Source organism: Canis aureus, chromosome 10, assembly GCF_053574225.1.
Source record: "Canis aureus isolate CA01 chromosome 10, VMU_Caureus_v.1.0, whole genome shotgun sequence".
NCBI classification, from domain to species: Eukaryota; Metazoa; Chordata; class Mammalia; order Carnivora; family Canidae; genus Canis; species Canis aureus.
Window position 1 is genome coordinate 14,346,714 of NC_135620.1, and position 15,220 is coordinate 14,361,933.

Below are 15,220 nucleotides of genomic sequence, written 5' to 3' on the forward strand. Positions count from 1 at the left end.
ATATTTATAATAAGTTATGTATAATAAATAAGATATAAAAATATAAAGTAGATAAAATAGGTAAAAATATATTTATATTAAATTATATATAGAGGTGCCTGGGTGGCATGGTTGGTTAACCATCTGACAATTGGTTTGGGCTCAGGTTGTGACCCTGGGGTCATGAGATCAAGCTCTGAGTCTGGCTCCATGATCAGCAGGAAGTCTGCTTGACATTCTCTCTGTCTCCTTCTGCACCTCCTCCCACCTCTCTCAAATAAATAAATATTTTTTAAATTTTATATATATATGTATATGTAAATATAAAAGAAAATAAACATAAATACATAAATATATAAAATAAATATAAAATAAATTAAATATAAATATTAAGTATAGAAAAATATATTTATAATTTGTACTTAATTTAATATTTAATATTTAATATATATATAATATTTAATATTTAACTTTAATATTTAAATATTTATGTATATTTATATAATGATATCACAAGTAAAATAGTATCTACACAGATGAAATATAATATTTATATATAAATTTAATATTTATATATCTATTTAAATATTTACATATTTAATATATATTTATATATTTTTAATATATTAACATGGTTCTTTATAGTTTGATAAAAGCAGTTCGGAGAGTCATAGCTTATACCATCCAGAGCCAGAAGTGGCCTTGCTGAGCTTACCAAATCATGGTCCAGGGTACTTTTTGCTGTGCTGATGGCTTTATATTGGAGCTTTCAGCAGTTTTCCACTTACCATACATAAGAGTTGAGTCTCAGACTTAAACTTGAGTGTATTAGTTCGGCACAGTCTCATAAAAAAAAACATTGTTCTGAATCTATGGAATATAACTACAGGGCCCCCAGGGAGGTGGTGCTCTGCCTCTGAGAGAGGGCAGCCAGCCATCTGCTTGTTATTTTTGTGAACGAAGAAAAGTCACCCAAGTCTCCCAGTTTATTTGTGTTGGGTCCTTTCTTTGTGCCTCTCTGGTTCCTCCTAGCCTATAATGCCTCACTTCCTCTCTATCTGCCTGAATGGAGACGATCCTTACAGCCCACATCGTTTGTGAAGCTTTGCCTCATCTTCTCCTGGCCTAGATGGTCTCCTCTCTTGAACTCTCATGTCATCAATTGGCTCCAGGTCCTAGGAACTGGACTGGGAAAGCTGGGAAACCATAAGATTTCCCCAGATCACAGAAGGGGGAGGGGCATGGTGGTTTATCCTCTTTTGCTTTCCCCCAGCAACCTGCACAGGGTCTTTGTTTTGGGCTAAAGACAAGGTTTCCTGGTTCCAAAAGGGAAACTGAGAGTAGGTTCTATTCATTCATTCATTCATTCATTCATTCATTTCCTGGGGGGCTCTTAGATGGAGAACATAGACTCACCAGAAATCATACAATGAAAACACACTGTAGTGTTATCCTTTGAGCCCGTAATTTGGAGGAGGGCAAGAGCACCAATCCAGCCAACCAGGTGTGTGATGAGGGGGCAGACAGGGTTCCCAGGGCTCCCACAGGTGCATGCGAGAGCCCCTGCTGGAGTGTGGGCCCTATATGCCCAGGCTGCCCTGGGACAAAGCCTTCAGGGCCCGCTCATGAATGGGGGTAACTGGAAGGACTGTTGCCAAGAACTCAGGGGAACCCACCACACACTAGGAACTACCAACCCTCGGAATATGATTCAGAATATGAATCAACCGGAGAGCATATGTTCCTAATTTCAAACAGATGCACCGCAATATGCCTGCTTCATCCTGATTAGAACTTAAGGCCTACAGGCTTCAACTAATTCAGGCAAATCTCTGGTGAACAAAAGCAGACTGCATTAGAACCAGGTAGCATTTGCTAGAAGAACATCCAAGGAGATTGTCCCAGAGATCCCTACCAGTGGTCTCTTGCACACAGCAGGCGTCCACTAGATGATGTTAGGTATAGCTGTTAATTTGTAGCTAACTTCAATGGGTCTTGTCTCCTCTTACAGATTCTGGTAAAAATGGAAAAGCAATTTGGGGGCCGTGGGGGCAGGGAATAGATAATATGAGGGAGATAGTGTAGGAACTCTAAGGGTTTCCGAAGGGACAGTGCCCCGTGTCTAATTATTTCTCTTTTCTTTTCCTTGTCAAGACGGGAAGAGAAAAGAACAGCTGGTTTTCACTCAATGGCTATTCATGAAATCTTTATGGGACCGAACTTCCTCGATATGTTTTAAAGTCACGAGGCCTCTCCAAATCATAATAGCTGACTTCCCTGCCAACGGAAGGGATATATTTAAAGGCTTTCCTGGGAGAATGAATGGGCCCCAGGGATCGGTAATGGACGGGAGAGCCTTTCACCTCGAGGTCAGCAGGTCAAATCCAAATCAGGCCTGGGGTGGCGGAGAGGCATTGTGTGAGTGACAGCTGTTGGGGGACCCTGGTGAAAGGCACTGGCGGGTTCGGCTGCATTTCAAGTGAAGTGAACAGGTGCTGTCTGCGGTGATGTTGGCAGTGGATGAAAGAGGGCGGTCAGAAATAGGCTGAGCTTGGGCTCCTGGCCCCAGAGGCTGTCCCTGAGCTGGCAAAGTGAAGCACTTGCTTTCCCCATCCAGTCGTGACAGGAGACGAGCAAGTGGAGATCACGGATCTGAACTGCCAAGGCCTCAGGAGGACACACAGCCTCCTACTGCAGCCTCTGAGCAAAGAGCTGACTTCCTCTTCTTCATAGGGACCTTTCCAGTGCCTTCTATCCCCCTCACCCCCCAGCCCTGCATCTTACCCCTCCGCCTCTGTCTTTCCAGCACGCTACTTCTATCACCGAGTGGGGAGGAAGGAGTGAAGACAGAAAGGGGTCAGTGAGAAGATGGCAGTGATTAAGGTAAATGATGTGGGTTTCCTGGGTTCCAATTTCTCTGTATTTCTTACATACCACACGTGTAAAATCTTAGTCGCATGGAGGTGGTGTAGAAAATGGGTGGGAAAGAGGAAGGTCGGAATTTGGTAGCTCCTTTATAAAAACCTTAGGACAGAAAGCCACATGAGTCCCATCCTTTCATTTGAACATTGAAGAAACAGAGGTGGGGGGGGGGGCAGTGGGAGGAAGGTCACTGGATGAGGCTCTAAGTCACCAACAGAGGGGGCTTCCAGTATTTCAAGTCACCACGGGACTTCAAATGCTAACTGCCCATTGTAAATTCTTTCCCCTTGTCCTTTTAAAAAATTTTTTATTAAATTCAATTAATTAAAATATAATGTATTACTGGTTTCAGGCGTAGAGTTCAATGATTCATCAGTCTTACATAGCACCCAGTGTTCATGACATCACATGCCCTTGTTAATGCCCATCGCCCAGTTACCCCCTCCCCACCAGCGACCTTCAGTTTGTTTCCTTTGAGTCTCTTACGGTTTTTGTCCCTCTCTGATTTGGTCTTTTCTTTTTTTTTTTCCCTCTCCTTCCCTATGATCCTGTTTTGTTTCTTAACTTCCACAGGAGTGAGATCCAATGATAATTGTCTTTCTCTGACTTATTTTGCTTAGTGCAATACCCTTTAGTTCCATCCACGTTGTTGCAAATAGCAAGATTTCACTTTTTGATGGCTGAGTAGTATTCCACTGATATCCCCTTACCCTTTCTTAATTGCTCTCCACAGCTCTTATTAGCATCTGACAACCACGCATTCATTATTTCATTTTTGCCCCTGCTCCCTCTCCCCCCACCCCCACCTTTAGTGTAGACCTCATACAGATCTGGACTTGGTGGTTCGGTTTTGTTTGAATGCCCCACTGTGCCTTTCAGAGGGGAGAGTGTCCACCAGAAGCTGCCTGTGCCCTTTGCAAAGGAGCTTCCTTTTGATTCCATTCCACATGGGGGCAAGTTGCAAAGCTCCTCCTCTGGGAACTTTGTGGTGGTGGGGGGTGGGTAGGATAGTCTCCTTCCGGAGATTTCCCCCCTTTGCCTGCATTCCAGAGTCCTCAGATGACTCTTCCAGATCTTAAAGCTGGACAAATGGGGGCTTTGTGAATACGGGGGAGTGAACCAGTGTGCACATAGGCAAAAGGACTGCGGGGGCGGGGGGGGGGGCAGAGTCCCCAGGCTGTGTTTGGATGCCACATTTTCTACCAAGTTTTTGTCAGCAGGCTAGAGCGACCTGCCCATGAATCTGGCTAAACAAACATTCCTCCCAGCTGTGTCCAGCTCTCTCTTCATTTCCCTTTTTCTCCTTTTCCCTCCTTTCACCTGCAGCCCAACACCTGCCCCCCCCCTCCATTTCCCAGGAAAATAAATCTCTGGAAGGAGGCGGCAGAGCGAGTCTCAGAGAACCCTTCTGAATAAATGTCTATATTAATGAATTATTAACTCAGCCATCCATGACCTTAAACCTAGAAGCCGGAGCGCCGAGGGCAGACAGGAGAGCTGCTGAATCCTTTATTGGAGTCCTGTCAAAGGCAACCGACCATTTGTTCCCCTCCTCCATCAGGAAAAAAAATAATTAATATGAAAGGCAAACTTTAAAATTGTATGTCAAACGAAATCAGATAAAGGGTCTCCCTGACCAGATCCTCCCCTGGCTTTCCTGCCCCTTCTTGCCACTCCCTCGTGGCTCTGGCCTCCAGCTCCCTTCTTCCCCTCCCAGCTAAGGGTACAACGGGCTTCCAAGGATAATTTTCAGGGGAAAAAAATTGCTGGAGAAAATGATGAATTTGGGTAGTTAATTTATTGATCCCGGCTCCTCTTCCCACTTGTTTTATTTTAGAGGTCATTAATCAATGAAGAAAAACACCACCGTGTCCCCCCGTTTGCATTTAATACACTCACGCTCCTTATTTATTCCTCTGGAACAAATTCCCAGCAAATATTCACGCATCGATTTGGGGGCCATGGATTTTTATAAAGGTTTGATCGTTTCCTAAGTGGTCCAAGTGATTTGTTTCCATGGCCTTCTTCTAAATAATGAAGAGGAGGGGAGCGCATTTGAAGGGTGCAGGTCCCGGCGGCCAGTGGGCTCACTTTCTAAAACCCCCGGGGGGAGACGTGTGCGTGTGGGGGGGGGGGGTGGGCGGCGGCCTCCACCAGCACCCAGCGCCCCAGGGCCGAGGGCATTCCCGCCTACCGAGGTCTGCGCCCGCGAGGGAGCGGGTCTCCGGGGCCCTCCGCCCCATCCCGGCCCTTCCTGCCACCTCCGGGTGCCACCAGGGCCCCGCCACGCGTCGTGGGCCCACTGGGCAATGCTCGGACTCTCGCCACGCTCCCCCGCACACCTTCCTTGCCTTGCGCTCCCGGACTCCGGGGCCTTCTGAGCGCCCTAACTTTTAACCACCTCCCTCACGGAAGTTCTCTAAGGCCTGTGGACCCTGAGGGTCCGGTCGCCGGTCGCCGGGAGATCTGCGTCTGCCCGGGCCCCTGGCGGCGGCGGGGACCAAGGAGCTCGAAGCTGAGGAGTCAGGCACCCCACACTCGGGCACAGCACACGGAGGCTCCGCGGCAGTCTCGGCTTCTTCCCCTGGCCCCCACGGCAAGGGGAGCCGAATCTCCCTCGAGGCGCCCCTACACCCTTCTGGCGTCAGTCTGGAAGGGGAGGGCAGAGGTTGGACTAGGACGGGCAGGAAAATACGTGCGGCGCCTCACTGTCCCGGTGTCGAGCACTCAGTAAGCGCGTGACCTTCGGCAACCTACTTTCTGAGCCTCAGTGTCCCCATCTGTAAGATGGGGTTAATGATAACGCTTTCTCGCCTCGCCGCGCGCGGCCAATCCGCGGCTCTCACGAACCGCTCGGCTAATCTTACCGGGAAGGCAAACCCCGGGCTTCCCAGGGTTCGGGCGCCAGGAGGCCTCGGGAGCAGTTGATGCAAGCAGCCTCTTAAAATCTCGAGATTTTCAAGTGTGTGTGGGGGGCGGTCCGGGGAGGAGTTCTCTGAGCCGGCCAGTCCCGGGGACCCAACGCTCGTGCGCAGCCAGCTTGGCCCCAAACGAGAAGGCGGCGGGGCCGCTGCCGCGGCGTCCCGGCTCCCTTCCCCGGGGCTCCCAGTCTCTCCCGGGGAACCGGCAGCGAACCAGGAGAGTGTGAGAAAGAGCGCTCGCCCTTTCTCCCGAGGCCCGACAGCTCCCCTTTGGCAGTTCCTCCAGCAAATTAATTGAAACGGGCCTGGAACTCCCTAGTCTCCTCCCGGTGGAGTCGTTCAAAGCCCCCGCAGACTGCCCGGTTGGCCTCGGGGGCCACCGCACGTGGGTTTTCCCCCGTGGCGTTTGCCTTAAACTTGGGTATTATCAATCTATCCAAGAATGACCGATGGCCTTGTCGCAACGACGCCAGTCAAAACATTTTCGGTCCAACTCTGTTCCAGCCAGCGTCGAGGCGTCCTGCGTGAGACTCGCACGAAGTCTAAACAGCGCGGTTCCCAGGCTCAGGCGAAATGGTGGGAAGACAAAAAGAAACAAGCAGAAATCAGGAAAGAAGGGCCATCAATTGTTCAGAGTGGCGGGTGCTAAATAAGTTGGCTTGTTTGGGGAAAGGCAAACGTCACTTCTTCTCTGAGTGCGGACAGAGCACCGGCGTTGGGAAAGCGCCCGAGCGCGTCGGTTTCACACACCCCGGCCGCGCCCTGCCCCCGCCTGGAGGTGCCACGGGCCGGCGCCCAGCGCGTGGATGCGAGACCGCGCGGGGAAGGGCAGCCGCGGCCCCGGGCGCCCGGAGGGGTCAGGGTGGAGGCGGGGCCGCTCTCCCAGCCCGCACCTCCGACGCGGGGTTTGGGGCCCGAGCCTTCCACCGGACGCCCTCCCCCAACCCCGGGGGCAGCCCCTAGCAGCCCAGGGCAAAGGAGCTTGGCGGGGTCCCGGAGCACTGGAAAGGCAGTGTAACAGCTCGGGATCCTTGCCTCCGATGCCCACAAGGAGAAGGAGCGAGTCCCCCAGGGAGACTTCTGGAGAGTGCGCGGGCTCTAGGGCTGAGCCCCGGGAGACTCCGCCGCGGCCGGGACCAGCCGCCCTTAGGGACCCGGGGCTCACGCCTCCCGGCTCCCCGCAGCCTGCCTCCTGGGCTGCAGACCCAGGGTTTCACAGCAGCGCGCAACCCGCCCCACCCCGCCTCCCCCCGCCAGGATTTCTGTGGGAAGTCGCGCGGCGGGCCGGTGGACCCTGGCACCCAGCAGTACTCCGGGAAGAGTGAGCCGGGCGAAGGCGCGAGCCGGGTGCTGGGACTCGGTCCACCCGCCGGCTGGGCGCGCCCGCTCCGCTGCGGACGCCCGAGCGCCTGCGGACATGCATCCCGCTTTCCGCTGCTTTCGGGATCCGGGCAGGGAGCTGGCACCTCGAAAAGACTTATCATGGGCAGAAAGAGACAACAGGCGAGCGGGAGACGTCACGCCAAAACCCGAGCAGGCGGGTGGGTGGGGGAGCGTGGAGGGGTTATCGGTGCGGGCGAGGCGCACGGGCGGCGTGGGGATGCAGCCGAGTCAGAACTTCCCTCTTTCCCTCTCCCCTCCCCTTCGATTATTCTGGCCTGCCTCCCGCCTCCCCCCACTCCCCACCTCTCTCTCTCTCTCTCTCTCTCTCTCTCTCTCTCTCTCGCCCTCTCCCTCTGTCTCTGTCTCTCCCTGTCTCTCTCTGTCTCACACACACACACACACACACACACACACACACACTTGTATTTTGTGCTGTCGTAAAACCCACGTGTCCAGCCGGGAGGCTGCCAGAGCGCGGAGCTGAGGAACCGGGACCCGGCGGCGGCCGAGCGCAGCAGCCCAGCGCGGCTCCGGTCCGCGCCCCGCTCGGGCCGCGCTCCCCCGCGCGCTCGGCTCAAGCGCCCCGGCGCGCTCCGCCGGCCTCCGCGGGCCTCCGCTCGCCTGCCCGCCCGCCGCCCGGGAGGGTTCCGGCGGCCCGACCACATCTAGGGCTTTCCTTTCCCGCGGCGCAGGGGCATGTAGTGCACCCGGGACGCACACTCTCCCGCACGCTCACCGACACACACACACGCACGCACGCACCCGCCGGCGGCCCCGAATTTCCAGGTAAGGCGCGGCTGGTCTGGGGCCGGGGTCTGGGGCCCCGGGGACAGGAGGCTGGAGGTCCCGGGCTGGGGGCGGGGGGCGAGACTGTCCCGCCTCCTGGCGCCGGAGGCCAGCGCGGCTCCGGGGCTGCGCCACTCCGGCTCGGGTCGGCTCCGGGCGCGGGCCGCGGGCGGGGGCTGCGTCCTGCCGCCGAGTCCTGCGGGCGAGCGCCCGAGCGCCCGGCTTCCACGGTGCGAGGCGGGGTGCACGGAGCTCCCTGCGCGCCGCGCCGCGGCTCCAGAGTAAACTTTGCGCCCTAACGGAGTTGGAGAGGGGGAGCGGCGGCTCCGGGCTGCCGCAGGCGGAGCCCGGGCTCAGCCCTCGCCCCAGGGTCTGGGCGGCCATCCTCCCGCCCCTCTCGCCCCCGGCCCGGGGGCCCGGCTCAGGCGCCCTCTCCTCTCTGCCCTCTGCCCCCAGCTTGAGAGGTCGGACATGCTGAAGCCCGGAGACCCCGGCGGCTCGGCCTTCCTCAAAGTGGACCCAGCCTATCTGCAGCACTGGCAGCAACTCTTCCCGCACGGCGGCAGCGGCGGCCCGCTCAAGGGCGGCGGCGCCGCGGGTCCCCTGGGCGCGCCGCAGCCTCTCCAGCCGCCGCCGCCGCCGCCGCCGCCGCCCCCGGAGCGCGCCGAGCCTCCTCCGGACCCCTTGCGCCCGCGGCCCGCCTCGCTCTCCTCCGCCTCCTCCACTCCGGCGTCCTCCTCCACCTCGGCCTCCTCTGTCTCCTCCTGCGCCGCCGCCGCCGCCGCGCTGGCGGGTCTGTCGGCCCTGCCCGTGGCGCAGCTGCCGGTGTTCGCGCCTCTGGCCGCCGCCGCCGCCGCCGTCGCCGCCGAGCCGCTGCCCGCCAAGGACCTGTGCCTGGGCGCCGCCTCGGGCCCGGGGCCCGCCAAGTGCGGCGGCAGCGGCGGAGACGTGCGGGGCGGCCCGCGCTTCCGCTGCAGCGCGGAGGAGCTGGACTATTACCTGTACGGCCAGCAGCGCATGGAGATCATCCCGCTCAACCAGCACACCAGCGACCCCAACAACCGTACGTAGCCGCAGCCCGCGCGCGCTCTCCAGGGCCGCTGGCGCCGTCGAGCGCGGGCGCCCATCCGGGAAGGGGGTCGCGGGGCCGGGCTGCAGGGGGTGGGCTGCCCCAGGCCGCGGCCCCGCACCTCCCAGACCGTCGTGGCAAAATTTTTCCAACGTTAGAGAAGGAGAGAGAACGGATGGGATGCCGGGTGGCACCTCAGGGTTACCTCTACCTCGTCCCCACCCCCCCTCCCTGCTTCGCAAGCCTTTAGACCCCAGCGGCTCGAGGACCCGGCGGACAGACCTCTGCCCTCCCGCGGGATTGTGCCCGGGGCCCGGCGGGCGCCAGCAGCGCACGCTGGGGGCTTGGCCCGGCCTCGGAGGGACGCGGGAGGGACCCTCAGCGTTTCTGGGGAGCGTGCACTCCTCCTGTCCCTCACCTCGGGAGTTAGCTACAGCAGCTCACTTTCCACCCGTGGGGTGGGCAGGGGACGCGCCGAGAGCTGCTGGCTGGCCGGGCCTCGCCCGAGTAGGAATTTTGCATGACACTGGGTCAGTCTCTCCCTGCAGGCAGGCATTATTCTTAGGTCTTCTATTCATTTAGAAAAGGAGGAGAAGAAAACTTGCAGGCTGCTTAATGAGAAAACGTTTCCGACTTCGGGGTAGGGTCATTCCCAGCGGATCCCGCGTACTCCGCGCACCCTTGGTCGTTTAAACGTTTGTTCGCAATCCGTAGGCACGCTTGATTTCCTTTTTTGTTTTTTGTTTTTTTTTTAATGACTCTGACAGTAGTTCTGTATTAGCAGTGTACGCTCCTTGTTCCCGAGTAAATGGCAAATGCCTAATTGAAAAATTAAGTAAGTGCCTAATTCAAGCTACACGGTTCTCCTTCCTCTAGCTTCGATTCCTGTATTCAGATTTTCAAAGGCTTCTCGCAAGTACAGCTCCGTTTTGCGGTCTTGAGACAAAACGCTAAATGAAGACCAAGAATATGTATTGCTCTGTATCCAGTCCTTTTGGTCGTATCAGAAGTTAGGATACTCTTTACACCTAAGGCATTGGTGTCAGTGCTCGATACACTTCCAGAGATCTCTGGAGAGAGTATTAAAGGTTAAGAGAGTCAAGTTGAAAGCAGTAGAGGATTTGAAAGATCAGCGCTCACTTAGCTCCTTTCATCTCATTCCCTCGTTTAGTTTCTGCATGAGGAAAGTTGATGATAAACGTGTATAATCATTCTGTTCTGAATAAGCCCCTTCTTGTAGAATGTCTACCGCTCCATGAACTTCTTAATTCGTTGTAAAAGCAAAATAACTACACATTTTAGTTAAAGGACTCTCGGTGTCACTACTTTGATGAGAAAACACTAGCCACGAGCCTAGTGATGGCGGTGGTTCAGTCTTTTCAAAAGGGATGGGGATCATTTTTCTGATGGAGATAATTATTACTAACCATAAAAAGCAGTTGTATTTACTTTTTTCTCTCCAGAGTTTGAGGGTAAAGTACTAGTTTAAAATGAGGGTTTCAACTCAAATTTGCCCTGCTGTTAGGAAGACGTTTGTATTCCAGAGTTTAGAAAATTTTATATAATGATATCGTCCTAATGGACTTCAAAAAAAATACTTCTCTTCCTCCTGAATTTCTTGAACGTGTTGTTTTCAAAGCAGTTCTTTTAAAAATGTGAATTAAAAAGACAAGAAATGCTTTGGAAAAGGCAGTTCTTACTGCTAAGTGAAATACAGTCATTGTGGGCTGAGAGTACTTTATCAAACTTGCACTTTCTCTTCTGCATTAAATGATTGTTGGCAAAGATGCCAGCAGCACACCCCAAAGCCCTGGCTGTGCTCTGAGTGCCTGTATTGTTCACAATGCAATCTTGAGGTTCAGTGCATTTTCACCAGAGAAAACCCTAGATTGATCTGAGAAAGAACTGGGATAGATTGCTAATTAATATATGGCTATCGAGCCAGTTTATCATCCAGGTAACGTTTTCCTCTGACTGGAGGAAATGAATTATGATGTATTTAAATTATTCCCATTGTGTTATCTTCTGGTATCTCTTTTTGAGTCAGCTGGACTGCGTCCCCTGTGCGAAGTGCAAGGGAAAACACAGAAGGCAAAGAAAGTCAGATTGCCCTGTTAGAGTTACACTTCACATTGCTTCCTCATTAAAGGGCATTTGAGAAAGAAAATAGAAAGCTGAGGTAGCTTTGTGTAATGCTGGCCAGCCAGGCCTGCCTTTCTTGCAGAAACTTCTCTGGGCAAGAGCACACACTCGTTTGAAACCTTGGGGTGCATGTTTTGCAAAGATGGATTGAGAAGTGATTGGGTTTAATCTAATGAGGGGATCAAAACCAAACAGAAATGCAAAGGGTGGGAAACTGTTGGTCCCCCTTGGCGGGGGAAGTTGGTCTGCTGTTTGCAAGGTGGTGAAAACCAGAGCTGCTCCCCATTCCCAGGTTGTTTGCAGGTGAGGGTGGGGGTGGGGTGGGGTGAGAGGCTGCTCAGAAGGGAAGCGCCCAGTGATTTTTATCCCTACCCCCCACCCACGTTTTCCTAGTTTCAGGTTCCTGCCATCCATCCTCTTGTAAGAGCATTCTGTGAAATGACCACTCAGCATCGCTTCCCTTTATTACTTTGTATTTAAAAGGGTGTTGAGTCATTTTCTCTTTTGCTCAGGAGGCAAAGACAGGGACCCCCTCACTTCTCTTCCCTTTAGAAGAGTCGCTCTTTGCCTGCAAGCCGCAACCCAGTAACACGTGTGAATCATTAACACTCGCTTCACCTTGAAACTTTATTGGCATCTTTGGCAAAGGCCACAGTGAAGGCATAGCGGAGGGTCCTTAAAACACACACACAAAGACTTAAAAACAGCAGACGCGGTATAAAGCTAGCCGGGTGAACTCTTCCAGTACATTGCTCTTATCTGTGTGGGTTAATTTATTCCACGGTGGAAGGACACTTTCCACGGACCCTCTGCAGGCTGCTGTGCCTCCTGCTTTCATCTCCCTAACACCGGTGGGCGGTTTGCAACAGAAAAGGACGATGGGGGTGGGGGGCTTCCTTCCCTGTCCTGTGTTACCGCCCGCACGCATTTGCTGCCTGGTTGCCTAAAGCCATTGCTTACGTCAGGCGCCTTCGCTGTGGTCTCCTCCCGGGTTCTGGGAGCCGGTGCCTTGCCTGAGACCCTGTCACTCTTCTTGGAAGGTAGCGAAAGGCAGCCACAGGGCGCCCCTGGTGTTTGTAGGCGCGATACCTGGCGGTGTGTTGGGGGGCGATCACCTTTCCAGACCTTTCAGGGAAGGTGCTCCTTTTACGTATCTGGGAAGGGGTTGGGGAGCTGAGTCCTCCCGGGGTCTCCGCGGAAGCGAGACGCTTCGCAGCTTCCCCAGCTGGAGGTCTCTGCCACTTTCCGTCTCGGGGGAGCTCTGCTGCGCAGGGAACAGTGGTGGGAACAGCACGGGCAGATGCTCCGGTGTAGGAGTCGGGCGCGAGGCTCTCCGGCTGGGTAGCGCCAGCCTTTCCGAGGGCTGGGGAGGGGCTGTGGGCGAGAAGGAAATGGGGGGTTCGTCCAGCAGAGGGGTTAAAGAGGGAGCTAAGAGGAGAGCGAGTATTTTCTGACCTTCCCTAATCTCTTCGCACCCAGTTGGGAGACGCAGGTCCGGTCTTCGGGAGCCCCCGAGCCCAGCAACCCCGCAGTGGGGTCTTCCTGCCACCGAGGCACGGACTGCGTCGGCCACTCCCGCCCAGCGTCCCCGCTGTCAGCCGCCAGCGACTTAGATTCCAGACCTGGTCCCCGGTGGGAGGGAGGCTCGGAGTCAGCGTGTGGGCTTTTGTGTTGTTCTATTTTTCTTTTTCTCTTTTCTCTCTTTTTGTGTGCAGGCCCAGCCCCATCCCGTAACATACATGATTTAGCTATTTTACATCATTCGTTATCTAGCGCCCTGAAACTGAACATAGAGCCATATATTAGATTGAGGTTAGAAGAGGTGGCGACTGTTTATTTAAGGTGATAAAATGGTCCATCAGCAGTAATCTCCATCGATATGTGCCACCAGGAGATGAAGGATGAGGGGACAAGCCACAATTAATTGCCCTATAGTTTTGTAGGAGAGAGTGGAGCCAGCCCAGACCCGCTTAGATCCCCTCTCCGTCCTATTCATCATCTCCGCATTGTATACGGCGGCCTCGCCGGGGCAGGGGCTGGCCAGGTTTATCTCGGCGCAATATTCTCTCGCCCGCACGCACACCCTGGCGCTCCCATTTAATTTATTAATACGGTCCTCGGAAGACAAATAAAATCCACATTGCCTCCCCCGCCCCTCCGCTTTCTTTCCCTCCCCCTTTGTCTCTCGCCCTCGGTCCCTGGGCCAGGCCGGCAGCCAGGCGGAGCGGGGGAAGCCCAGCGCCTGTGCCATTCGCGCGGGGAGCTTTCTAGCGCCCCACGGAGAGCCCTCCCGAAGGTTCCGTGCGCCCACGGTCGGCTCCCCTTCCCCGCGGTGGCGGCGCTCAGCCCGCACGGCCTTCCGGACGCGCCTCCAGGGCCCCGCGGGAGGCGAGGCCCTTGCCCGGCGGAGGCAGAGCCGCCGTGGGGGGCGGCGCGCGGGAAGGCCGGGGCCGGCAGGCGGGGGCCGGGGCCTGCGCGGTTCCGACGGGGCTGCGGGGCCTGCAGCGGGCCCGGGCCCAGCAGCCCACCCCGCCCCGTCTAGCGGCCGGCCCGGGGGCTGGCGGAGAGGGCAAGGCCGCAGCCCGGGGGCGGGATCGCGCCGACGTGCTCCGCCGGCCCCGGACCCCGCCGGGCCTCGGGACCCCGCGACCCCGCGCCCGCAGCGCGCACGGCGCGGCCAGCAGGCGGCACTCCCGGGGCGCTCGCCGGCGGGATCGATGCGCGGCCGCCCCGCCGGGCTGGCCTGCGGGGCCGGGGGCCGCCACCTCCGCGGCGGTCGGGGAGGATTTATAGCTTAGTTGTCCCTGCCGCCCGGGCGGAGAGGCAGGCTTCTCGGCTGCTCCTCGGTGTCCTTTCCAGAGGGGGCTGAGGGCAGGCGCAGGAGGCCCGGAGGCGTCGGGGAACCCAGGGTCTGGGTGTGGGGCGGGGGGGGGGTGGGGGGCTTCCCGCGGGTCCTGGCTCCGCCGGGCCCACACGAGTCCGTCAGCCTCTGCAAACAGGGGGATAAAAAAAAAAGTCTCGAAACGTTTTAAATTTCACCTTTCCTAGAACAAGAAATGAAACACCAGAAAAGAAAACCATGCCTGTTTTGCCCCCCTTTACCTTAAAAAATAGAGCCGCTTTCAATTGCCACAGTAGTGTACGCACTTGGGGAAATACTCGAGCAATCCACGAAGATGGGAAAGAAAGAGTGGAAGTGCGCTCTTCGTGACACTTGGGCTGGCCTTCCGAAGTCAGTAGGTGGATAGGTCTGTAACCTAGAGATACCTCCTTCCCTTATTCAGGGCCACAGAAACAGGAGCCCTGACAGATCCATTCACGATGAGAGGAGGGACCATGATCTCTGATATTGCCTAATTCGAAAATGGCATTTCAAAGTATCTTGCTTGGAGAATCTGATATTTCTCACAGATAGAGAAAACACTTTCCAAAGAACAATTACGGACTTTCAGAAAATAACTCTGATTTTAGGATAATCTAGGAACATTTATTTGCTTATTCTTTATGAATACAAATACACTTGTATTATGTATTGCTTGGCGTGGAATGCTGTATGTAATGTATGCGTTTATTATGTGTGTGTGTGTATATATATACATGCACATATATAAAATACATTTGGGGGGTGCACTTTGGGCATCTAGCCAGCCTTCTCCCTCCAACCTTTTCTTGTAGGCGTTTATGGCTCCTTTCTGGAAAACACTCTGCTAGGATGTTTGTCTATCTGTGCCACATTTGTCAACCCCGGAGTAAGAACTTGCTTGTTTTAAGCATCCTCAAGCTCCTTTGGGACCCTGAGACACAGAGTCAGAGGCCAGTTATTTTCAATGGCAGGGGTTTTGTGTATTAAAAAACATCAGGATATAATATGTATTTGGATGTAATTGGTCAACTTCTCCAGCAGAATATTTTGATATAGCACAAAGTGGTTTATCAATTAAGACTCATGTAATTAAAGTGGATTAGCTTCCCTTACTCTCTGGACTTTACACACAGGTAGTCTTCTGTATATTGGGAG

General features: G+C 54.8%; 1 protein-coding gene across 1 annotated transcript in view; it reads left to right on the forward strand.

Annotated features, from left to right (window-relative positions):
• Positions 1 to 7,842: 7,842 nt before the first annotated feature.
• The window catches only part of PRDM6 (PR/SET domain 6), a 102,475-nt gene continuing 95,097 nt past the window's right edge, over positions 7,843 to 15,220 (forward strand). The window contains exons 1-2 of the mRNA XM_077911425.1: positions 7,843 to 7,991; positions 8,448 to 9,054. Coding sequence (XP_077767551.1) covers positions 8,463 to 9,054 — 592 coding nt within the window. The 5' untranslated portion in view covers positions 7,843 to 7,991; positions 8,448 to 8,462. The remainder of the gene's footprint in view (positions 7,992 to 8,447; positions 9,055 to 15,220) is intronic.